Source organism: Trachypithecus francoisi, unplaced genomic scaffold (assembly GCF_009764315.1).
Source record: "Trachypithecus francoisi isolate TF-2019V2 unplaced genomic scaffold, Tfra_2.0 Lachesis_group5, whole genome shotgun sequence".
In the NCBI taxonomy this organism is placed as follows: Eukaryota; Metazoa; Chordata; class Mammalia; order Primates; family Cercopithecidae; genus Trachypithecus; species Trachypithecus francoisi.
The window spans coordinates 109,359,911-109,387,131 of NW_022681470.1; the positions used below are offsets into that span (position 1 = coordinate 109,359,911).

At 38.9% G+C, this 27,221-nt stretch overlaps 1 protein-coding gene across 1 annotated transcript in view; it reads left to right on the forward strand.

The window, feature by feature from the left end:
• Positions 1 to 27,221, forward strand: part of ST7L (suppression of tumorigenicity 7 like) — a 98,908-nt gene that overhangs the window by 62,763 nt on the left and 8,924 nt on the right. The window contains 3 exon segments of the mRNA XM_033200083.1: positions 5,141 to 5,291; positions 10,422 to 10,514; positions 18,992 to 19,131. Of these exon segments, the coding sequence (XP_033055974.1) occupies positions 5,141 to 5,291; positions 10,422 to 10,514; positions 18,992 to 19,131 (384 nt within the window).

The window sequence follows — 27,221 nt, forward strand, 5'->3', positions numbered from 1 at the left end:
GAGTAGCAGTTTGTGAAGGAGATAAAATAATAATCTTATAATTTATACACCTTTTCCTTAAATTGAAATTTTTCTCTTAGATTTTGGGGGTCAACTTTTATTTCAGTGTCTAATCAGGAATTGAAAAATTGCTTTTTTGTTTTTGTTTTTGTTTCTGTTTTGAGACAGAGTCTCGCTCTGTCGCCCACGCTGGAGTGCAGTGGCACTATCTCGGCTCACTACAAACTCCGCCTCTCGGGCTCACACCATTCTCCTGCCTCAGCCTCCCAAGGAGCTGGGACTACAGGCGCCTGCCACCACGCCCAGCTAATTTTTTGTATTTTTAGTAGAGACAAGGTTTCACTGTGTTAGCCAGGATAGTCTCGATCTCCTGACCTAGTGATCCGCCTGCCTCAGCCTCCCAAAGTGCTGGGATTACAGGCGTGAGCCACCGCACCCGGCCCGAAAACTTGCTTTGTTTTAAAGTCAAATTGGAAAGGATATTTGCTAGTGGGTAGGACCACCAATAATAATAAATAACAAATAATTATTTTTAATAAAAAATAAGCTAGCATAAGGAAGATTTTTTTTTTTCTTTTTGAAACAGAGTCTTGCTCTGTTGCCCAGGCTGGAGTGCAGTGGCACAATCTTGGCTCACTGTAACTGCCACCTCCTGGGTTCAAACAATTCTCTGCCTCAGCCTCCAGAGTAGCTGCGATTACAGGTGTCCAGCACCATGCTTGGCTAATTTTTGTATCATTGGTAGAGACGGGGTTTCACCATCTTGGCCAGGCTGGTCTTAAACTCTTGACCTCATGATCCACCTGCTTTGGCATCCCAAAGTGCTGGGATTACAGGCTTGAGCCACTGTGCCCAACCAAGGAAGATTTTTAAAATGATTAAATAGAAAATATTTTTAATATAAAATCTTGAAGTATAATTTATTAATAAGTTTGCCATGTGTGTTTACCACATGAATTATCACTTAGATTATTAAACAGTAAAAATTTAGGTATATAGTTGCTGTTTAAAAAAGTATTTTTTTTTTTTGCCAGGCATGGTGGCTCGTGCCTATAATTCCAGCACTTTGGGAGGCCAAGGCGGGTGGATCACAAGGTCAAGAGTTCGAGACCAGCCTGGCCAACATAGTAAAACCCCGTCTCTACTAAAAATACAAAAATTAGCCTGGCATCATGGCTCGTGCCTGTAGTCCCAGCTACTTGGGAGGTTGAGGCAGGAGAATGACTGGAACCTGGGAGGCAGAAGTTGTGGTGAGCCAAGATTGAGCCACTGCACTCCATCCTGGACAATAGAGCAAGACTCCATCTCAAAAAAAATAAATAAAAGTGTTTTTTCACATCAAATTGATATTTTTTGTAATATAAGTTTTACTGAATAATTGTTAACTGAATATCTTTGCTTACATTTGCTGAATGGTTACGAATATACTAAATACTTAACATGTTGGGGTTTCAGGCTTCTGAGTTCTAAAGTTCACTGAAAATGATTTGGGATATTTTGTGTCTTGTCTGTGAAATGAAACAGAATTTTAATAGAAAGAACCTGGTTTAAGTATTATGCAGTTTTCTTCTGAAAACTCAGTATTCTTTTTATGATGACAATTCCACTGTGATTGCCACATTTTCTTTGCTTCCTACTGAAGAAGCTCTTAGTGCGCTTGCAAAGAACATAAGGAGTCATGTCAGAGGTCAGCTATTTGAGTCCATTTTCCCACAGCTGCCTGGTGCGAGTGATCTTTTACTGTGTTTTAAAAAAATGGGCAAGGATTAGAGGGGATTAGAAAGAATATTACCCTCCTGAATATAGGCCCAAAGCACTAAGGGGAGAGAACCCAACCAGGCATCAAATGGGCTTTGCTTGACCAGGACACAACCTCTGCTGCATTCCTTTAAGAAACTGAATAGGAAATGTTAAGTCCCCAAACTGGATTAGTAAATAATCTCATAGTTTGTGACATCTGCTAAAATAAATTGATGAGCAGACTACATTCTTACACTTTGAGAAGAGAGCCAAAGACATCAAGAGTAAGAGTAATTAAAGATGGGCATTAAACTTAGTAATTGTTGGAAAGGTACACTTCATAAACCAAAAAATTATTTTAGATACAATATGAGGAGTACATGTATATTGATTGAATAAATTAAGGCTTACATTTTGAAACCACTATAGCTTTTTGAGAGTCTTCCTAGAGTCTTATTGCTTGTAGCAGTTTTACAAAGTGTTTCACAAATTCAGCTCTTTAATTTATGTTATCCCATTAGTTTGTATAACAACCTGAGAAACTAGAATTTGAAATCTGAGAATGTATCTTCTGAGACACCTCTGGAATGTTTCTCTTTTTATATTTTATAAGAGAAGTTAACATAATTTGTATCTTATGACACAGAATTTGATATCAAATTGTTTAGAACCAAAGAGGTAATTTCAAACCTATTCTAGAAGGGCAAGTGCATTCTGGTCTCAGTCTTTGGAGATAGTATTTAGCTAACTAAATAAGTTTTTAAAGGTTTTAAGTTGACTAATAGTAAAGATGCTGTACAAATAGTTAACTTTGTATCTTTCTACATATAACAAGTACATTTGATTGGTATAGCAACTGTGATTACACTGCTTTTGTAATAAATGATAATATTAGTACAAGTATTTTCTTTTTTTTTTTTTTTTTTTTTTTGAGACGGAGTCTGGCTCTGCCGCCCAGGCTGGAGTGCAGTGGCCGGATCTCAGCTCACTGCAAGCTCCGCCTCCCGGTTCACGCCATTCTCCTGCCTCAGCCTCCCGAGTAGCTGGGACTACAGGCGCCCGCCACCTCGCCCGGCTAATTTTTTTGTATTTTTTAGTAGAGACGGGGTTTCACCGTGTTAGCCAGGATGGTCTCGATCTCCTGACCTCGTGATCCGCCCGTCTCGGCCTCCCAAAGTGCTGGATTACAGGCTTGAGCCACCGCGCCCGGCCTAGTACAAGTATTTTCATTAGGAGTTTAAGAATTTAGATTCATATCTGAAGAAGAATTGGTAGACTATAACTTCTTTAACAGGCACATTAAATGCATCCTGCACTGTGCTCTCTTGGTTCAGTGCCTTTATTCAAGATGGCCCTGTGCTTTGTTTATGTCCTCCTGCTGTTCTCCTCACTCCCCAGTCCGCTCATCCACATTCTACCTATCTGTAAATATCAGGTCAAATCCCATCAAGTGGTTTATTTCTAGCCCCTAAATCATAATACTTCCTAAACATAGAGTTATCATATGACTCAGCAATTCTACTCCATGGTACTTACTCAAGAGAAACAAAAACATATATTCATTCTGAAACTTATACACAAGTGTTTATAACAACATTATTCATAATAGCCAAAAGCTAAAAACAACCAAATATCTGTCAGTTGATGAATGGATAAACAGAACATATGTATTATACATACAATGCAGTATTATTCAGCCATAAGAAGAAATGAGGCACAAGTACCATGCATGCTACAAGGGTAAACCTTGAAAACATTATGCTAAGTGAAAGAAACCAGTCACAAAATGATTCCATTTGTATGAAATATTCAGAATAGGCAAATCTATAGAGATATAAGATAGATTGGTAGTTGCTTAAGGGGGTTAGGGGAGTAGGGGAGAAGTGAGTTGTAACTAAAGGGTACGGGATTTTCTTTTGAAGTGATGAAAATGTTCTAAAATTGACTTTGGCGATAGTTGCACATATCTCTGAATATATTAAAAATCCTTGAATTGTATACTTTAAATGGGTGAATTCTAAGGTATGTGAATTACATCTCAATAAAGGCTGTTATTTAAAAACTAAATTTAAAAAATTAATACCTCTATCTGTATTCCTATATATTGCACTTTTTTTTCTTTTCTTTTTTTTTTTTTTTTGAGACAGAGTCTCACTCTGTCGCCAGACTGGAGTGTAGTGGCTCAATCTTGGCTCACTGCAACCTCCGCCTCCCAGGTTCAAGCGATTTTCCTGCCTCAGCCTCCTGAGTAGCTGGGACTATAGGCGGGCACCACCACACCCAGCTAATTTTTGTATTTTTAGTAGAGATGGGGTTTCACCATGTTGGTCAGGATGATCTCCATCTCCTGACCTCATGATCTGCCCACCGCAGCCTCCCAAAGTGTTGGGATTACAGGCGTGAGCCACTGCGCTTGGCCTTGTACGTTGTTTCTACCTCAAATAAAGTACTCACCATAGTCTTGTTATAATTATTCACTTAAGAAATCTGTCTTTTCCATTGCATTATGTAGCTCCAGAGAACAGGCAGAGTGTTCTTTGGTATTCCCTAACAACCATAGTGCTTTGAACTTAGTAAATATGAATTTAATTGAACTTTTCCACAATTAAGTTCTTTCACCTATAAAATGTAAATAAGAGAAAAAAGAATTGAATGTTGCCACAAATATTGTTCCAAAATTGGATTTCATAATTTTTATATTCTTCTTTTCAGTAGGAAATGGCTTAATTAAAAATAAAAAATAAATAAATTTTAAAAATAAAAAATACGGGCCGGGCGTGGTGGCTCAAGCCTGTAATCCCAGCACTTTGGGAGGCCGAGACAGGCAGATCACGAGGTCAGAAGATTGAGACCATCCTGGCTAACACGGTGAAACCCCGCCTCTACTAAAAAATACAAAAAACTAGCCGGGCGAGGTGGTAGGTGCCTGTAGTCCCAGCTACTAGGGGAGGCTGAGGCAGGAGAATGGCATAAACCCAGGAGGCAGAGCTTGCAGTGAGCTGAGATCCGGCCACTGCACTCCAGCCTGGGCAACAGAGTGAGACTCCGTCTCAAAAAAAAAAAGTGTAATTTTTACATTTAATTCATTTTTGGAAAGATAAATAGTTGCTCTCATATTATCTCCTCAGCTCGAGTTTCCATTTTGTATTTAGCCAGGCCACACATATGCCATTTATCACCTTATTTTTACCTATAGAAATATTCTGGTTTTCATAATTTGCATATATAAGCATTTTATACACGTTATCAGTAGAATCTTCATGTCATTTCAGTTAGTTTTTTAAAAATCAGGTTGACTTTCTAACACTTCGAATCTACAGTTTTGTGGGCATTTGAATTTAACACAGTTTAATTTTTCTTTTTTCTGTTGTGTGTATATGTGTGTGTTTTACTTTTTCAGTATTTATTAGAGATGAAAAGTTTAATTTTACCTCCAGAACACATTCTGAAACGGGGTGATAGTGAAGCAATTGCCTATGCTTTCTTTCATCTTCAGCACTGGAAACGAATAGAAGGTGCTCTTAATCTGTTACAGTGTACATGGGAAGGCAGTAAGTATTATTTTCCAAAAGGAACACTAATCTCTCTAACTATTCATTGCATTCACAGGCAATCTTTTTAAATGAGATTGTCTGGGTTTCCATAAGGATTTGTTGTTCAGGTTGGTTTCAAACGGTAATCAGTGATGAGATATTTGGTTTATTGGTAGAAATGCATAATGTTATATTGATCCCACAAAAGCAGAGTGAGAAACTGTTATGGTATTCTGCCATATGTTCATTTAAGTTACATATTTGTAAGGAAAGAGAATGAAAACTTGGCCCTTTGACTTACAACTTTTTTAATGTGGTTGAGCTATTCTAATATTTTAAAAATTGGTCTCTTTTTGTTTTATTTTGTTTTCAGATGTATACAACATGGAGCTATTTTCTTTATAACTAATATCAACCTATTCTTTATTGTAAAATATATACAACATAAAATTTAGTTTTAACTATTTTAAACATATAGTTCAGTGGCATTATGTACATTCATGGTGTTGTACAAACATCACCATCATCCATCTACAGAACTTTTTCATTATCCCAAACTGAAATTCTATACCCATTAAATAATAACTCCCCAGTCTTGCCTCCCTCAAGCCCTTGGCAGCCACCATTCTACTTTGTCTCTATGAGTTTGACTACTCTAGGTACTACCTCATGTAAGTGGAATTATGTAATTTTTGTTCTGTTTTGTCTGGCCTTTTTCACTTAGTATAATATCTTCGAAATTCATTTATATTGGTAATACGTGTCAGAATTTCATTTTTAAGTCTGAATAATTCATTATATGTATATACCACATTTTGTTTATCCATTCATCTGTTAATGAACAGATACCCATTCAACTTGGGTTGTTTTTACCTTTTGGCTATTGTGAATAATGCTGCTACAAATATTGGTGTACAAATACCTGTTCGAGTTTCTGCTTTCAGTTCTTTTGGGTATATACCCAGAAATGGAATTGCTGGATCATAAAATTCTATGTTTAATTTTTTAAGGAAGCTCAGTAGTGTTTTTTTCCATAGCAGCTGCACCATTTTACATTCCCACCAGCAAGGCACAAAAGTTCCAATTTCTTCACATCCTTGCCAACACTTGTTATTTTCTGGGTTTTTTCTTTATTTAAATAATAGCTCTCCTAATGGATGTGAAGTGGAATCTCATTGTGGTGGTGTTTTGTATTTCCCTGATGATTAGTGATGTTGAACATCTTTTCATGTGTTTATTGGCCATTTATATATCTTCTTTGGAGAATAAATTGGACTGTTTTAAGCTAACTACCTGATCTCTTAATTGTTGCTTCTTATAACCACCAAGAAAGTAAAGAAGCTTAATTAAAACATTTTACCTGTAGGATTCACATAATTCTTTTGAAAAGTACACCACAGCTATTAATAAAAATTCAAAAATAAATTCAATGCTTATTCACTAAAATTGAATAAGCTCAGTTCCCAAACTACTCTGAGGCACCTTGGATATTGCAGCAATTCAGAAGAGTGCTGTAGAACATTTTAAATTTTCAATGGAAACACAACAATACAATATTCAAGTCTAGGTACGGTGGCTCATCCCTGTAATTTCAGCACTTTGGGAGGCTGAGGCCTCCAAAAAGGTCGAGGCTGTAGTGAGCCGAGATGGCAGTACTATACTCCAGCTTGGGTGACAGAGTGAGACCTTGTCTCAAAAATAATAATAATAATAATTCAACATCTGTCAGATATCACTTAAACTATTAGCTCCAGACAGTTCACAGTTTCAACATTAGATCACTCTCCATTCCTTTCAATATCATTACATCTTTGCAAGCTGGAGTTTTGTTAGTTGCTGTGATTAAAAGAAGTACCACACAAAAATCAATGTGAAATAGGAAATGAAGATGGTGGTGTCCAATGTGATTCCAAGTTTTGAGAAGTCGTACAGTGTCTAATAGGCTTATACCTATATCTCATTAGTAAGAAATTATGGTCATTTAAAAATGAAATAAGAAAATTGATTTATTGATTCTTTTCTTTAACTTTATGTGTATTTTTTTCCAAATTGCTGCTAAATTATTAGGACATACATTTTTTAAGTTGTTTGGACTCATTACTAACAAGTGAAATTATCTTGAACCATTTTGGGAACCTCTGCATTAACCATTTGTTAAAGGCCAGACACTGTGGCTTGACAATAACAATATAAATACAATTGATGAGCCAAGTGTGGTGACTCATACCTGTAGTTCCAGCTACTAGGGAGGCTGAGGCGGAAGGATCACTTGAGGCCAGAAATTTGAGACCAACCTGGGCAACATAGCAAGACTCTCTCTAATATATATATATATGTGTGTGTGTGTGTGTGTGTTTAAAGAAAAGATTAATAAAACTGGGATTATGTACTTGAGAAGCTGAATGTCTTTGAGTAATTCAACTTACTTTTGCTTTTTCTCCAGTAGTCCATAAGCTCCTCAAAAGCAGATATTCTATCTCATTCATTTTGTATGTGTCTTCACTGCCTAACATTCTGCTTGGCAAATAGGTTTTCAATAAGTGTATGATTTTATTTAATTTATTACTTTGTATGTAGAGATGAGGTCTTGCTATGTTGCCCAGGCTGGTCTTGAACTCCTGGCCTCAGGCAATCCTTCCACCTTGGCCTCCCAAAGGAGCTGAGTTTACAGGCATGAGCCATCGTGCCCAACCACTTATGATTTATACTGTATTTCATGAATCATGATCAATGATTTATTAGTGTTATCACTAATTCACTAATTTGGTCTACAACTTTGGACAAATAACTACTTTTTATTGTGGTAACATAAAGTCTAGATTGGGCATGGTGGCTCACACCTGTAATCCCAGAACTTTGGGAGGCTGAGGCGGGCGGATCACCTGAGGTCGGGAGTTTGAAACTAGCCTGACCAACATGGAGAAACCCTGTCTCTACTAAAAATACAAAATTAGCTGGGCGTGGTGGCGCATGCTACTTGGGAGGCTGAGGCAGGAGAATCGCTTGAACCTGGGAGGCGGAGGTTGTGGTGAGCCAAGATCGCACCATTGCACTCCAGCCTGGGCGACATGTGCAAAACTCTGTCTCAATAAATAAATAAATAAATAAGTAAATAAATAAATAAATAAAGTCTAAATTGTGACAAAAGTTTATAGAGCCAAACATGAAAGGAAAAACAAAAATCTTACCGCAATTTTGATGACTACAGCAGGCCCTTAAATAATATTGTTTCATTCAACATTATTTATTATAATGTTGATGAGAAAAAAAAAAAAAAACAGATGTCCAGCCAGGACCATTGTCTGTGTGAAGTTTGCAAGATATTCCCATGCCTGTGTGGGTTTCCCCTTACATCCCAAAGATGTGCACATTAGGTTAATTGGCGTATCGAAATTGTCTCAGTATGAGTGAGTGTGGGGGTGTGTGCGAGTGGTATACTGGAATGGTGTCCTGTCCAGGGTGGGTTCCTGCCTTGCACCCTGGGCTGCCATGGTAGGCTCTGGCCATGCTTGACCCTGAACTAAAATAATTGGGTAAATAATGATCCTGTTTTTATGAATCTTAAATGTATGTATAGCTCACATTTATTTCAATGTTTAATATAAGAAATGTTTTGAGGCCGGGCGCGGTGGCTCAAGCCTGTAATCCCAGCACTTTGGGAGGCCGAGGCGGGTGGATCACAAGGTCAGGAGATCGAGACCCTCCTGGCTAACACCGTGAAACCCCGTCTCTACTAAAAATACAAAAAAAACTAGCCGGGCGCGGTGGCGGGCGCCTGTAGTCCCAGCTACTCGGAGGCTGAGGCGGGAGAATGGCGGGAACCCGGGAGGCGGAGCTTGCAGTGAGCCGAGATTGCGCCACTGCACTCCAGCCTGGGCGACAGAGCGAGACTCCATCTCAAAAAAAAAAAAAAGGAAATGTTTTGAATCTTTATGTAGAAGTTTGGTGATGTTTTGTGACCAAGGAACTTAACTCTTGTTTATATCAGTTAGCCTATGGTAAAATTGTCATTTATTATATGACATTTCACTTAAAGTCACAGTTTCCAAGAACCTATTGACAGTGTTAAAGATTTATGTACTTAGCTAATGAAATAGATCAATAAAGATTTCTTCTTTAATAAATCTACAGTAGTTGGTGATAATCTAGATCGGGGTGGGCAAACTTTTCCTGTAAGGTGCTAAATAGTAAATATTTTAGATTTTGTGGGCCATACATCTTTTTCACAGCTACTTGATTCTTGTAACATGAAAACAGCCTTAGCCAATATGTAAATGAATGGCATAACTATGTTCCAATAAAGTTTTATTTACAAAAACCTAGTGGGCCAGACCTGGCCAAAGGGCCATACTTTGGTGACCCTTGTTCTAGATTAAGATCTGCTCATAGGTTGGGCGTGGTGGTTCACGCTTGTAATCCCAGCACTTTGGGAGGCTGAGGTGGGCAGATCACAAGGTCAGGAGATCGAAACCATCCTGGCTAACATGGTGAAACCCCGTCTCTACTAAAAATACAAAAAATTAGCCGGGCGTGGTGGCGGGCACCTGTAGTCCCAGCTATTCGGGAAGCTGAGGCAGGAGAATGGCGTGAACCTGGGAGGCAGAGCTTGCAGTGAGCCGAGATTGCACCACTGCACTCCAGCCTGGGCAACAGAGCAAGACTCCGTCTCAAAAAAGAAAAAAAAAAAAAATCTGCTCATAGAAAGCTTTGGTGAAACCCACATGGGAAGTTAGGAGCCATTGAAAACTATTTTAGGTTGCCAGTAGTAATGGCCACAACAGTTATATACATCCCAGTTATATGAAGATTTCTGTAAGAAACAGAATTATCAATTCTTCTTTGGAATTATCAATTGTGTTTGTAATGAGGAGACTGAAGCAAAGAAGGACCCAGCCAGTCTCATCTACCACTCCCTATAGTTTTACTCCAGCCAGACTAGACATTCACTATTATCTAAATAAATCTTATCCTTCCCCTTATTCATTCTTTTGCTTACTTTGTTTCTTGTATCTAAATGTCTCACTAAAAAAGAAAATAAAATAGTATGTGAAATTTTTATACAAATTTGTCTCCAAAATAGTTTTGATCTATATTATCAGATGGTAAATGAGACAGAATTGAGTATCAACACAAGCTTTTTTTTCTCAGCTTTTAGAATGATTCCACACCCGTTAGAGAAAGGACATCTATTTTACCCTTATCCCAGCTGCACAGAGATGGCTGATAGAGAGCTATTACCTAGTAAGTAAATATTTTAGTTTTCTTAAACTTACAAGTAGTTTTAAGTTTAGATTGTTTGTCATAGTATTCTCCATTTTAAAAGTGCCTTTGGTTGAAATTCAGGACACTGTTTAAATACTATTTCAGCTACTTCTGGGATGTAGTTGTATAAGTCAATGTATTTCCAAGTAATTATTGAGCAAAACCCTGTGCTAGATGCAACAAAGGACACCAAGATTAAAGATATTAACAAGAACTGTCATCTTACAAACATTTAGAAAAGAAATAATGCCAATCCTTCACAAACTCAGAAAATAAATGAGGAAGGAATACTCCCCAAATCATTTGATGAGAGCAGTATCTTCCTGATACCAAAACCAAAGATAATATGATATAAAAAGACTATAAAACAATAGCCCTTATGAATATAGACACAAACATCTTCAACAAAATATTAGGAAACTGAATCCAGCAACATATAGAAAGGCTTATATACCATGACCAAGTGGGATTTACCTCACAAATGCAAGTTTGGTTTAACATCTGAAAATGTAATGTACCATAGTTAATAGAATAAAGCACAATAGATGCAGAAAAAGCATTTGACAAAATCTGGCTCTCATTCAAGATAAAAAGAGAAAATCTCAACAAACTACAAATTGAAGGGGACTTCCTCGACCTGATTCTTAAAAAAATCCCTGAAAAACCCACAATTAACATTATACTTAATGGTGAAAGACCAAATGCTTTCCCCCTAAGATCAGGAATAAGACAAGGATATCTGTTGTCACCACTTCTATTCAATATTCTCCAGAGGTTCTAGCCAGTGTTACCAGGCAAGAAAAAGAAATAAAAGGCATTCATATTGGCAAGGAGGAAGTAAAACTCTCCTTATTCAAAGGTGACATGATCTTCTATGTAGGAAATCCTAAGAAATCCATAAAAATGAAAATACTCTTAGAACTAATAAATGAGTTCAACAGGGTTGTAGAATATAAGATCAATATACTAATATTAATTATATATCTATGTACTAGTAATGAACAATCTGAAAATTGAATTTAGAAAAGAGTAGCAATCATAATAACAACAAAAACTACTTAGGAATAAATTTAACAAAATAAATTTAAGACATGTACACTAAAATATTGCTGAGAGAAATTAAAGAAAAACTAAATAAGTGGAGAGACATTCCATGTTGATGGATTTGAAGACCCAATTATATTTACTTATTTATTTATTTGAGACCAACTCTTACTCTCGCCCAGGCTGGAGTGCAGTGGCAAGATCTCAGCTCACTACAACCTCCGCCTCCTGGGTTCAGGCGATTCTCGTGCCTCAGCCTCCCGAGTAGCTGAGATTACAGGTGCGTGCCACCACGCCTGGCTAATTTTTGTATTTTTGGTAGAAAGAGAGTTTCACCGTGTTGCCCAGGCTGGTTGTGAACTCCTGGGGTCAAGAAATCCACCTGCCTCAGCCTCCTAAAGTGCTGGGCCTACAGGCATGAGCCACCGTACCTGGCCCCAATATTATTTAGATGACGGTTCTCTCCAAATTGATCTATAGATTCAATACAATCCCTATCAAAATCCCAGGAGGGATTTTGCGCGCACACACACACACAAAGTAACAAGCTTATTCTAAAAGGTATATAGAAAGGCAAAGGACCCAAACAATCTTTATGAAGAAGAACGATTTGAAAAAGAGCAGCCAAAGAACTAGAAGGAGAACCAGAAATATGTAGGATTATGATTGCTGATAGTGTTTCAGTCTAGTTCCTGCATTTAGGAAGCCAGGCTTCTCAAAAGAACAGTCTACACTTTGCGTCTCAGCTGCCTTATCATCTGTTCTTTTCTCTGTAAACTAGTCAATTTCTGTTTAACTTCTCTTTTTATGATTTAGCTGAGAAGCAATCTTGCCGAAGGCTGTAAACACTAGGACCATGTTTTCTTATATGATATAAACCTGTGCTACAGTTTTTACACTACTGAGCCATTAAAACTGAAGTCTAGGAAGGAAAGTTGCAGGTTTACAACCGTCAGACTTAATTAGTTGATAAGTTTAAACTGATAAATGAAAATTTAGGAGAGATTATGGCAAACTGAGTATGCTGGTGTTTTTCTCCTAGTGTTTTTTATTTTCCTTTATCTGCTAAGTGATCTCTTCCTTCTCTGAATTCTCAGAGTGCTTTATGTACTTCTTAATCTCCCCTTTTAGACTGTAAACTCCTTGAAGGCCAGGATTCTCTTCTTTTTTCTTTTTTTTTTTTTAGACGGAGTTTCTTCCCTTGTTGCCCTGACTGGAGTGCAATGGCCTGATCTTGGCTTACTGCAACCTCTGCCTCCCAGGATCAAGTGATTCTCCTGCCTCAACCTCCAGAGTAGCTGGGATTACAGGCGCCCACCACCACACCCAGCTAATTTTTTTGTATTTTTAGTACAGACAGGGTTTCACCATGGTGGCCAGGCTCGTCTCGAACTCCTGGCCTCAAGTAATCCACCCACCTTGGCCTCCCAAAGTGCTAGGATTACAAGTGTGAGCCACTGCACCTGGCCATTGTTCCTGTATCTCTTATAATGGTTGCCATAAAAATTGTTATTCAATAAATATTGGTTGAATTAATCAAATTCATTAATGTATTCTTATAAACATGGCTGGCACATTGTAAGTACTTAACTAAAATGCTAAATATTAGTGCCTTCTCCCTCTCACCCTATTCTGAACTCCTAGGCTGCTGATAAGGTTGATAAAAAGATGATGGACAGGCCAGATGCAGTGGTTCACATTTGTAATCCCAGCACTTTGGGAGGTTGAGGCGAGCAGATCACCTGAGGTCAGGAGTCCGAGACCAGCCTGGCCAACATGGTGAAACCCCATTTCTACTAAAAATACAAAAAAATTAGCCCAGCATGGTGGTGCATGCCAGTGATGCCAACTACTCGGAAGGCTGTGGCAGGAGAATCGCTTGAACCTGGGAGATGGAGGTCACAGTGAGCTGAGATTGCACCACTGCACACCAGCCTGGGCAACAGAGTAAGACTCTGTCTTGGAGAAAAATAAAAAAAGATGATGGACAATGTGTTAAATGCTACATGTATGGAATATATTATAAGAAAGCTTGAGAAGGGCTGGGCACAGGGACTCACGCCTGTAATCCCAGCTCTTTGGGAGGCTGAGCTGGGCAGATCACTTGAGGTTGGGAGTTCGAGACCAGCCTGGCCAACATGGTAAAACCCCATCTCTACTAAAAATACAAAAGTTAGCCAGGTATGGTGGCTCACGCCTGTAATCCCAGCTACTCAGGAGGCTGAGGCAGGAGAATTGCTTGAACCCAGGAGGTGGAGGTTGCAGTGAGCTGAGATCGTGCCATTGCACTCCAGCCTGGGTGACAAAGCAAGACTCTGTCAAAGAAAGACAGAGAGAGAGAGAGAGAGAGAGAGCCTAGCTCTCTAGGAGGTCAAGAATGATTCTCAATTTTCTAACTTGGGTGACTTGGAGAATGGTAAGTCTATCCTATAGAAGGAGGAACCAGTTTGGGAATAGGGGTTGGGGAAATAAATAAGTTCAAGCTTTGACTGTGTTGCCTGTGTAACATCTCATCCATATATACTTGCATACCTGTATATGTGTATATATATGTACATATATAGAAATTTATATGCTTAAATATTTTCTTGTATAACTTAACACATATATATACAAGTCTATATTTTATCTCTCTAAGTAATATATAGGTATAGATGTATTTTTAAGTTATGTATATAATATAGATTATAAAGTAAACATATAATATTTATAATTAGTGAATGTTGTAGGCGTAAGTAATAGAGAGCAACTTCGAACTAGCTTAAACATACGTAGTGATTTGTTGGAAGAACACTGGGTTATCAGAGAGCTCAAAATCAACAATTATATTTGAACTTCATAAGGGACTAGAACTGGGGACTAGAAAGTCATTAGGATTTCCAGGAATCAGTTATTTGAATATCTCTGTCCCTAGATGCTTTTTTCAGTCTTTCCTATTCTTACTTTGCTTTCCTCCCTCCCCAGCCCCATTTTCTCTTTCTGTGATCTGTCATTGCTGTTTCTCTCAGTGTATCCACTTCATTCTTACATCTTTTCTCTTTACAGTTTGGCTTTCCCTTCATAGACCATGTGGCCAAACTTGAGGCCCCTACAGCCCTCTGTTTACACGTCATGAGTTCAGGCAAACAATACAGAATGAATAGTATCTCAATCTTACTTTTTCTTTTCTTTTCTTTTTTTTTTGAGACAGGATTTCACTGTCAGGCTGGAATGCTGTGGCACATTTATGGCTCACTGCAGCCTCGACTTCTCAGGCTCAAAAGATCCTCCCCACTCTGCCTCCTGAGTAGTTGGGACCACAGGCATGTGCTACCATGCCCGGCTAATTTTTATATTTTTGGTAGAGATGAGGTTTCACCATGCTGCCCAGCCTGGTCTTGAACTCATGAGCTCAAGTGATCTGCCTGCCTCAACAAGTGTTGGGATTACAGGTGTAAGCCACTGCAACCAGCCTCAATCCCACTTCTAAAACTTCTGGGAGAGAGAGAATCAAATTTATCCAGGTTTTTACTCCTTGTCCAGTCAGCTTTGGCCTAAAGACAAGATTAGGTTGTGTAAATAAAATTGCCAGTGGTCCTCATATATCTTCCTCTGTACATCTCAAAAAACAGACTTGGGAGTCATCATTTTCTAAGTAGCAAAAGAAGTCCTAGGCATAAATGAAATCACTGAGGAAAACTGTATGCAGTGACAATGGAACTGAGGGTGGAACCATGGGTGCATTCCTTAGACAGAAATGTCTAAGGAATGAGTGGCAGAAAGAGTTGAAGATTCAGTGACGAGCTTGTTGGAGAGACAGGACAATAACTAAAACTAGATATCCTAGAACTAAAAGGGAGAAGAAATTTCCAAGTAAGGAGGAACATCTGAGATAATAGGTAAGGTAAATACTAAGAAGAATTCATTGACTCTAGCAATTAAGATGTCATTAATGATAGAAATTTTATTTTTCTTTCTAAAGTGGTGGTAGTGGTAGTTGTTCTTATTGTCTTTCCATTTTAATAGGAACAAGTATATTTAAGGCAAAAGAATAGACCTTAAATTATGGAACATCATGATGTATGCAAGAGTGTATTATATTAAGCTAATACATTTAGCCTAAAATAATGCCCTCCTTTGTAAATTATTACAAAGGTTGTCTAATATCAGGCCAATTTTACATAGTAATATGAATAAAATCAGGGTTATTATCATGTTGTCAAAGCCATAAGCTATAAGACCAGTTAATTTTGGTAAGCGTTTATGAATTCCAACTCCATATAGGGTGCAAACTCCAGAAGGTAGGAGAGGGGTAACATGCTGGGGCGTTTTGTTTGATTATATTTTATGTTCTTAGAGTATTTTTTCTGTCTGTGGCTGTGGTAGAATGAACAAATTGTTAACAATATGGAGTTTTAATACCCAGGAGTACTTAATGTTTTTTGTTTTTAATTTTCCTTCAACCTTGATATGACTTACCGCATTCTGGAATTTGCTTATGGACCTCATAAGTTCAGAGTTGAACTATTCCCCTAGTTCACATAGCTATTTAGTCGTCTTTTATGCCTTCTGATAAATTTTGCTCTACAAGCCAGTGATGAAATTTGAACTTTCGTTCCAAGGGAGTGTTTCTGTAATAGTCAGTCATCTATTATTTTGATGTGTTAGCCAAACATTGACTGACAAATGAATCTACAGAAAGCAATCCAGAAAGAAATAATTAGGTCTCTTTTACAGTATAAAAATCTCATATTTCAGGAAATTTCCTTACTAAAGCTATGCAGTTTTCTACCTTATAAACTGAGAATAATACTACTATCTCTTACGGTTACTGAAAAGAATTAAATGAGTTAATATAAAGTTCTTTATAAACCATAAAATGCTATATAGGTTAGCTAATATTATTAAATTTGCTGTATTGTATGTGTTTCCCACCTTCTTGAATACCAGGGTTTGTTTCTCTTGATTTGAAGTTGGGAAGAAGAAGAAGTTGGCCTCTCACAGCTGAGGGACAGGGCAAAGGGGACTGCTGACTGATTCTTTGGGTGCTGAAAGCACAATGTTCTCTACAGTTTCTAATGTTTCTACCTTTTAAAACTTCCATTTTGATGTGCTTTTACTTTAAACAAGGCTCAAGATTCTGGAAATTTTCTGGATTTTTAATGAGTTTGTGTTTTGGTATATACTTTCTGAATATAGTAAAATAAAAATTAAAATATAGCTGTCGAAGGAAGCTTAGGTGTAATCTCTGTGAATCATTATATTTTAAAAGTGAAATTTATAGCTGACCTTGGTTCAGCACAAAATTAGTCATCCCTTACTAATGCAGGATATTACATCAGAAATTCCTGGGTTAGTATCCAGCCCTAAACAGTCAACTTCCTGGCCTAATGAAGTCCCAGAATAGCTCTCAGTTTAGCAGACATTTATTGAGCACCTACTGCATGTTAAGGACTCTAATAGGCTCATCTCAGTATTGTTATTCAAGTATTTTCAAACTTCAAATAAAATATAAATACTTGAGTATAATTGATAATTAAATATCCAATCACTAGAATAATAATAGCTGAGTAAATGTGTAAATATGGTAAAATAAGATAAGGGACTTTACTTATGGTCAGAATCCTAGGCCTTTGGTTTGCTAGTTTAGGTTTTGTTTTGTTTTGTTTTGTTTTGAGATAGCATCTTGCTCTGTTGCCCAGGCTAGAGTACAGTGGCATGATCTTGGCTCACTGCAACCTCCGCCTCTCAGGTTCTAGCCATCCTCCTGCCTCAGCCTGCCAAGTAGCTGTGACTACAGGTGCACATCAACATGCCTGGCTAATCTTTCTATTTTTAGTAGAGATGGGGTTTCCCTATGTTGGCCAAGCTGGTCTCAAACCCCTGACCTCAAGTGATTCACCCGCCTTGGCCTCCCAAAGTGCTGGAATTACAGACATGAGCAACTATGCCTGGCCTACCTACTTTATTTATTTATTTATTTATTTTTGAGACAGAGTCTTGCTCTGTTGCCAGGCTGGAGTGCAGTGGCGTGATCTCGGCTCACTGCAGCCTCTGCCTCCCGGGTTCAGGCAATTCTCCTGCCTCTGCCTTCCTAAGTAGCTAGGACTATAGGTGCATGCCACCACACCCACCTAATTTTTATATTTTTAGTAGAGACGGGGTTTCACCATGTTGGCCAGGATGGTCTTGATTTCTTGAGCTCGTGATCCTCCTGCCTCGACCTCCCAAAGTGCTGGGATTGCTGGGATTACAGGCGTAAGCCACTGCTCCTGGCTTACCTACTTTAGTTTTTACAGTGCCTAATGTAATGCCACATATGTAAACACTGGGTAAAATTATTAACTGATAGTTCTAGGGAATCACCAATGACGTGTCTGCCTCTTTCTCCATACTAGTTTTTGAGCTCCCAAAGAACAATAATTAATAACAACTCAAGGCCAGGTGTGGTGGCTCACACCTGTAATCTCAGCACTTTGGGAGGCCAAGGTGGACTGATCACTTTAGGCCAGGAGTTTGAGACCAGCCTGGCCGACATGGCAAAACCCCTCTCTACTAAAAATACAAAAAAGTAACTGGGCTTGGTGGCCTGTGCCTGTAATCCCAGCTACTTGGGAGGCTAGGGCACAAGAGTCACTTAAACCTGGGCGGCAGAGGTTGCAGTGAGCTGAGATCATGTCACTGCACTTTAGCCTGGGCAACAGAGCGAGACTCTTCTTCAAAAAAAAAAAAAGTAGCAACTCAGATTTATTTATTTATTTTTTTATTTATTTACAGATCTGTCACCCAGGCTGGAGTGCAGTGGAATGATCATAGCTCACTGCAACCTCAAACTCCTGGGCTCCAGTGATTTTCCCACCTCATCCTCCTGCGTAGCTGGGACTACAGGCACACACCACCATGCTGGGCTAATTTTTAAAAATTTTTAAGAGATAGGCGTCTCACTATTTTGTTTAGACTAATGTCGAATGCCTGGCTTTAAGCAGTCCTCCTCTTCAGCACCCCCAAAGTGCTGGGATTACAGACATGAGCCGCCACCCATGGCTGCAACTCACATTTATTAAGCACTTAAAATGTTCATCATTACAACTCTCCATAGCAACTTCTAGAGGGTTTAGCAACTTATTCAAGATTACATAGCTAATAAATGACAAAGCTTTTTTTTTCAAAATCACCTCAGCATGACTTTGTAATCAGTGTTCTTTCCCATGATGCCATCCTGTTCCCACGCCCAGCACAGTTGTCTATTTAGATATGCTGGTGATGCTGGGATAAGTGATGGATAACTGTCTTCTACCTTGCTTAGCCAGAGACTTGGTTTTTAAATTTTTTTTTCTTTTTCGTTTTTAAAAACAGATTTCATTTGAAAAGGTTAAGACTTATTTACATGTTATTCTGAAATAAAATTGATTCTTACCTATTCTCCATTACAGCCTTTCATCATGTTTCTGTTTACCCAAAGAAGGAGCTTCCTTTGTTCATCCATTTCACAGCAGGATTTTGCTCTTCTACAGCAATGATAGCCATTCTCACACACCAGTTTCCTGAAATCATGGGTATTTTTGCTAAAGCTGTAAGTATGATCTCAAGGACTTGTGTAGATTATTTGTAAAACACACAAGAAACCATCTCTGATCTGCCTGTGCTAACTCAGCTGAACAGTGGAAGATATTTGTTGTAAATTAAAGGAATTGATTTGTATAGCTGCTGCCATAAATATGTCAAACATAAATTTTTGGTGATTTGAGCTACTTCTGTTGCTTAAAAGTTTAAAGAATACAATATAAGATTATAACAGTATAACATTATAAAGTTTGCTCTTATAGATCACTTTTGATGATAAACATAGCATTTGTTACTATCTTTGGTATTTTAAAAAATACCCTATTTTGGAAACAAACCCTTTGTTTTTTACATTTAAATGGAATCATTAGTTCTCAGGATTTGTTGAACTTTAAACTCAAGAGCACAACTAGGATGGATAATAAGTACATAAGGCAGGGGGACAGATGAGACATTGGTCCCTAGGTACAGAATGTGCCTATGTCTCAAAGATTCTCCAAGTTATTGTGTCTGCTTGTTCTTACTGACCTTACCCAGACTTGGATATAGAACCATGTGTAGATCTTTATTTTCATTTTTACCCTTTAGTTTTGAACTGCTTCCCCAATTCCTGAACCAGTTAATACTTGAGGACTGATATTAGAGTGGGTATCCCATCACTATTGACTCTTTTTTTTTTTTTTTTTTTTTTTTTTGAGATAAGGTCTCACTCTGTCATCCAGGCTGGAGTGTGGTGCTACGATCTCAGCTCACTGCCGCCTCTGCCTCCTGAGTTCAACAGTCCTCCTGCTTCAGCCCCCCGAGTAGCTGGGACTATAGGCATATGCCACCATGCCCAGCTAATGTTTGTATTTTTTGTAGAGGCAGGGTTTTGCCATGTTGCCCAGGCTGGTCTTGAACTCCTGGGCTCAAGTGATCTGCCCACCTCAGCCTCCCAACGTGCTGGGATTACAGGCATGAGCCGCCATGCCCAGCAACTATTTACTCTTCTATATAAACTTGTTTGTTAATGTCACTGGCTCAAAGTAAAATTAGCAAAGATAATTGCCTTTAAGTCTCCAAGCCTTTTTCTTTTTTGTTTTTTTGAGATGGAGTCTTGCCTAGTTGCCCAGGCTGGAGTGCAGTGGCATGATCTCAGCTCACTGCAAGCTCCACCTCCCAGGTTCATGCCATTCTCCTGCCTCAGCCTCCCAAGTAGCTGGGACTACAGGCGCCTGCCACCATGCCCAGCTAATTTTTTTGTATTTTTAGTAGAGACAGGGTTCCACCATGTTAGCCAGGATGGTCTCAATCTCCTGACCTCATGATCCACCCGCCTCCGCCTCCCAAAGTGCTGGGGTTGCAGGCGTGAGCCACCATGCCCAGCCTCCAAGCCTTTTTAAAAATTTATCTTTCGGCCGGGCGCGGTGGCTCAAGCCTGTAATCCCAGCACTTTGGGAGGCCGAGGCGGGCGGATCACGAGGTCAGGAGATCGAGACCATCCTGGCTAACACGGTGAAACCCCGTCTCTACTAAAAATACAAAAAAAAACTAGCCGGGCGCGGTTGCGGGCGCCTGTAGTCCCAGCTACTCGGAGGCTGAGGCGGGAGAATGGCGGGAACCCGGGAGGCGGAGCTTGCAGTGAGCCGAGATCGCGCCACTGCACTCCAGCCTGGGCGACACAGCGAGACTCCGTCTCAAAAAAAAAAAAAAAAAAATTCATCTTTCTTGTACATCTTTGCATTTCTACCAGGTAATAAGAGTTAAAACCCAAAAAGAAAATGCTGATTAATTATATCCCCAAAAATAAAAACACTGAGAACCATGGAAAAACTAGTCCTTACTTGGTAATGTATTTTCTGTATTTTTCTCTATATGCCTCCATTCTAACTTGTTTCCTCACAGTTTCTTTTTCTGCCTTAAGAATAGTTTATTTTGTGCCTTAAAGATTAGTTGGCTTTTTTCTGGCACCAGTGGTAAGAGCAGTGGTTTCCCTTTTTCCCTGAAGGTCAGCCATATAATGTGTTAAGTTGCCACTGGCTGTAGGCCTAGGAGTCTGAGTCTGCACTTGATTCTGGGTCAAACTTCAAGAAGAATGACTTGCCACTGTTGTTCAGGGAGTATAGCTATTTGGTTTGGAAACTGACTATTCTATTTCTTTTTAGTGTAAAATGAACACTCAGTGATCACACTCGTAACTGTTATTTGCAATAGTGCTAATAGTTGAGTGAGTGCATCTCAAACTTAAATAACCTTACTATGTAATCTGGCATGGAATAAAAATGGCCTAGAAAGAGAATTCCATCCATTTAATAGCTGGAAAGAAAATGTGCAACTGTGTATGTGAGATCACAGGCAAGCAATGGGAGAGATGATTCTTGGATTTGTCTCAGGCAAGCGGAGTGGGAAGGAAGTGAAATAGAGCAAGGAGGGAGATCTAGAATCTGAAATAGATCTATACCAACTGTTAGTAGTATATTTCCATGGGGTACTAGCTACAATTAATGTATATGGTGTCTGCCTTTACCTAGGCAGTCACTAATGGCACCAGAAGAACCTTTATGATTACATAGCATAAGTTCCTTAGCACTCCTCTAGCAGAGACTGAGAATGAATAATTACATGTTTTAAAGTGGAAGCTTCTTTTGCAGACCAAAAGTTATTGATATACTGCTTTTCTACTTGATGGATAATAAACAAGCATTTATTTTGGTGTCTGTATAGGTGATGGTATATAGCGTTAAGAATGTGCCTAATGGTAAGACTTTTAGAGCCCCATTTTTATCCCTGTGGCCCTTACATGTACATTTTAAAACCCTAAAGGCTAAGTATTTACTGAAAGTTCCTGCAAACCAGTATTTTTGCAGGATTTCCAAAGTCAGGCTCCATTTAAGAGTTAATGGGAAATGACTGTGGTATGGGCAGTTTCCAGCTTTTTTTTCTTTTTCTTTTTCTTTTTGAGACAGAGTCTCGCTCTGTCACCCAGGCTGGAGTGCAACCATGTGATCTCAGCTCACTACAACCTCCGCCTTCTGGGTTCAAGCAGTTCTCCTGCCTCAGCCTCCTGCGTAGCTGGGACTATAGGCAGGTGCCACAACACCTGGCTAACTTTTGTATTTTTAGTAGAGATGGGGTTTTGCCATGTTGGCCAGGCTGGTCTCAAACTTCTGGCCTCAGGTGATCAACCCACCTTGGCCTCCCAAAGTGCTGGGACTACAGGCATGAGCCACCATGCCCGGCCAGTTTCCAGCTTATAAACACAATGTGTTAATACCTTTATAGACAGACAAACAGCAAGGGAACTAGAGGTTTAAATTACACTTCTTTGCCACTTCATAGAGTATGCTCTATGCAGTAGGAGCATCACCATCACCCAGGAGCTCATTAAAAATGCATAACTTCAGGCACCACTCCAGACCTTCTGAATCAGAATCTGCATTTTAACAAGATCCCCAGGTGATCCTATATATACATTTAAAACTTGGGGAAACTTGCTGTACTCTACGCCCAATAAGAGGAATTTAGAACAGCTCAATAGTGCTGCCTTGTCAAGGTGGAAAAGAGGCAGCATTGCAGAGTGGTTATGAAATAGACTCTGGAGGCAGGCTGCTTTGCTTTGAATTCTAGCCCTGAAACACTGCTGTACAACGTCAGGTAAGTTACTTAACCTTTTCTAGCCTTAGTTGTAAAATGAGAATAATACTACCTCTCATGGGTTTTGGTGAGCGTTAAATGACTTTAAAAGATTGAAGTGTTAGGAAGGACTATGTCTACCCACAGTAAAAACTAGGTGTTAGCTGTTGTTGCTACCTTCATTGTCATCATCATCACCAAAGTGCAACAATAGTGGGAAACCCTACCTCCTTCTTGTTTAAAGGAGACATGTCCTAACAGTCAGCTCAAAATGCATTTTTCCGTAGAAACTGTAGTATAAATGGTAGTTGGGTATAATTTTAAAAACACTATTAGTAGGCCAGGTGCAATGGTTCTCCTGCCTGTAATCCCAGCACTTTGGGAGGCCAAGGCAGGTGGATTGCTTGAGCTCAGGAGATCATGACTAGCCTGGGTAACATGGTGAAACCCCATTTCTATCAAATATACAAAAAAGTTAGCCAGGCGTGGCGGTGTGCACCTGTGGTCCCAGCTATTCAGGAGGCTGAAATGGGAGGATCGCTTGAGCCTGGTAGGTGGAGGCTGCAGTGAGCCAAGATTTCACTATTGCACTACAGCCTGGGCAATAGAGCAAGACCCTCTCTCAAAAAAAAAAAAAAAAACACTGTTACTACTATGCTTCTGGCACGTTATGTGTATATGAATGTAGAAAGTGAAGAAATGTTTCAGGTTCTAAGCAACTACCTTGTAGAACAGAACCTGTTGGTAAGTTACAAATTGTCTGTGTTAGCATTTCCAGTTAGCGCAGATATTTGATGGCCAAATAAAGTAGAAATTGATGAAGAATCTTGGAGACATACTTGTTGTATTTCAGAAAACAGACTTTTAAAAATTTTCCTAAATTTCTTTATTGTTACCATTGTCTCTTTCTTATCTAATATCTTTTCATAATAGCTCACATGCCAGAGCAAATTGAATTTGAATTTCTTAAAATGCATTTGTTACAAAAATTGTGTTATTGTGAGGCCAGGCAGTGCAGACTGATTTTAAATAATTCTCACTGTACATCAGATTTAGAGAAATGAAAGAGAATTAACTAGAATGGCTAATGGTTTTAATGCCTCTTCTTTTGCATGGTATAAGGCTATGTGGAATAAGACTTCATTTTTAGCAAGTTAGGATTTTTCCCCCCTCATTTTTCTCCTGGCTGAGATGAAAACCTAGTCTGACATTAGACACAGAGCAATGAAAAAGTGTTGCATAAATCCCTGGAGATGTGGAATGTGCTTATATCAGAGCTGATATTCTCTAAGGCCAGAATTCCTGAAAAAGGAAAAATTGCTTTTAAGTGGTAGGTCATTTTCTCACCTGCTTTGAAGCCTGCTGGATTAAATATGAGAGTTCAAAGTAAGGGTAGCCAGCAAACCAACTGAACTGGAATCTGATTCTGCTTATCTGAAAGGAGCTTCTTTATTTAAGAACAGCACTGCCCTCTCCTTAGAGAACCAATCTTCTACTCTGGCCCCTTTCATTTCTCTCTTGCAAGAAAAGTGTTCTTCTTAGCAAGGCTTGGGAGGGTGTTATCACAACCGTGAAAAGACTTAAAGATGGTCTTGGGGGTTTCACTAACTTATTGATAAACTCAGGCTTGTGGTATGTGACTTTAGTGTTTTGAATTCAGAAGTGTGTTTAAATATAAAAGTCCCTAGTTGGGGCCAGGCATGGTGGCTCATGCCTGTAATCTCAGCACTTTGGGAGGCCGAGGCCTGGGGATCACTTGAGGTCAGGAGTTAGAGACCAGCCTGGCTAACATGGTGAAACCCTGTCTCTATTAAAAATACAAAAAAAATTAGCTGGGCCTGGTGGCGCTTTCCTGTAATCCCAGCTACTTGGGAGGCTGAGGCAGGAGAATTGCTTGAACCTGGGAGGCAGAGGTTGCAGTGAGCCAAGATCGCATCACTGCGCTCCAGCCTGGGTAACAGAGCAAGACTCCATCTCAAAAAAGAAAAAAGTCCCTAGTTTGGTTTTAACTAAACAGGGTACTCTTTGCAGTTTTGGCAGAAAAGGGTGTTACAGGTAAAGGTAGGGATCAGAGATTCGCAAAGAAATTATCTGTTTTAGTACAGCAAAACTTTGTTGAAGTCTGTTTTACTGAACGCATATTGTAGCTGTGCTGCAGTGGGAATGGGCTTTGTTTCCACATACTTCTACTAATCTTTATGTGGGAAAATGTGGTTGGACATGCCAATGATGAATTTCTGAGCAACTCATAATTGGCTGGCTCCACTGTAACTAGGGCCTTACAATCTGCTTGATTAATTCTTTAAGGACTACATTAGCCAAGTTGCATGATTTCCAAAGATATAGAAGGTCAGATGTTACACTAACAAAGAACCTCTCTACAGAATGTCTCACTGGGGTTTCTTCAGCCCCTTCTCAAAAATAATTAAAATTTTTCTTCCCAAATTACATTTTGAAAAGAATAAGCAGATAAAAATGCCAAGTGTCTTTCACTGAAAAGTGAACAAAACTTTTTTGGGAAGATTTGTCCACTATTCTTACCATTTTTTTCAGGGAAAAGAAAGATTGATCTTCAGAACTGGGGGAGTTAATAAACAATTATAACTATATATTAATGTATACCAATTGAAAAATATATGATTTTTTAAAGGTTCTGGGTTTTCTGTTATTATAACCTGTGACATGATAGTTGTATACTTCTTTATTAAATACCTAGGGCCACATTCAGAAATTAAATTAACGATTAAAATAAATTTCTTCACTTTGTTTGAAAATGGATTATTTTCAAAGCTATGAGACTTTTTTAGTTCATAAGAACTGATACAGTTTTAAAAACATTTTGAAATGTAACTAAACTTATATTTCTGTAAAATATTCTATAATCATGCTATTTCCACAGTTATAAATCTGAGTTGTTTCCCAGAGATAATACAGATAATAAAATAAATCTATTGTGTGACAGGTCAAAATTTTTAAATGTTTACATATTTGTTCCATTGTTGGTGCCTCTAAACTCTTTATTTGGGCAGTCTGGCATATTCAATTTTAATTTTCTTTACTAACTGGGATTTTGGATCAAGAGAAAAGATGTTCTCTACCTCCTAGAAGGGTATTTCTCATGTTTCATCCTTGTTTTTCTCCTTCAAAAAGAACCAAACTAAGAAATTTGTGAAATCGCTGGTATTATTATTCATCCAGATTTTCTAAGCACTGAACTCTTCTAAGAGGGAAAGAAAGAAAATAATAAAAGTTAGGACAATGTACTTTTCTTTTCTTTTTTTTTTTTTTAGGACAGGGTCTCACTCTCTCACCCAGGCAGGAGTGCAGTGTGCCATCTTGGCTCACTGCAACCTGGGCTCAAGTGATCCTCCCACCTCAGCCTCCCAAGTAGCTGGAACTACAGGTGTGTGCCTCCATGCTAGACCAATTTTAAAAATTTTTTTATAGAGATGGGGTCTCACTTTGTTGCCCAGGCTGGTCTCCAACTCCTGAGCTCAAGCAATCTGTCCACATCGGCCTACCAAAATGCTGGGATTACAGGTTTGAGCCACCGTGCCCAGCCACGTCAATGTACTTTTTATTTTATGATGATAATGATGATGATGATGATTATTATTATTATTATTGAGACAGAGTTTGCCTCTGTTGCCCAGGATGGAGTGCAGTGGCACGATCTGGGCTCACTGCAATCTCCACCTTCCTGGCTCAAACCATATGCCCACCTCAGCCTCCCAGGTAGTTGGGACTACAATATGTACCACCATGCCTGACTAATTTTTGTATTTTTGGTAGAAACAGGATTTCACCATGTTGCTCAGGCTAGTCTCCAACTCCTGAACTCAAGTGATCCACCCACCTGGGCCTCCCAAAGTGCTGGGATTACAGGTGTGAGCCACTGCGCCTGGCCGACAATATACTTTTTAACGCATGTGTATCTCCTTTCCCCACAGTTCAATTCAGTTTTAAAGTTTGTAGAAAGCATCCTTTTGTTCCCATTAACATGTGCCTGTCAAGGATGAGGTTCACAGAAGCTCTCCCAGAATTTGTTTCACATATGTTTAATCATCTTTTTCCCCCTCGAAGTGAAAATCTCATTGCCAAAGTTTAGGACATCATGTCACTAACTGCTACTGATATATTTATTGCTTAATCATTAGCACTTGGGACACGTGGAGTGCTTAGCAGTTTTTAGAAGAGCTGTGCTTAGATATTGATATAAATCACTCATTCGAAACCCATTCTCCTAGTGATATTATAATTCACAATAGGAAACACTGATCTTTGTTTTAGAAAACATCTCTATCTTGCAGACCCAGCATAGTCCTCTAAATTGGGAGAATCATATAGCATACAGAAGAAAATTATAATATCGAAGAATAGTTTTTGGCTTTTTTCTTGGTGGAGTTTGGCTCCTTTCCCCTACCAATCAAATGAACTGAATTAGTAAGACTACATAATATATTACAATTCTAAACCAAGAGTAACTCA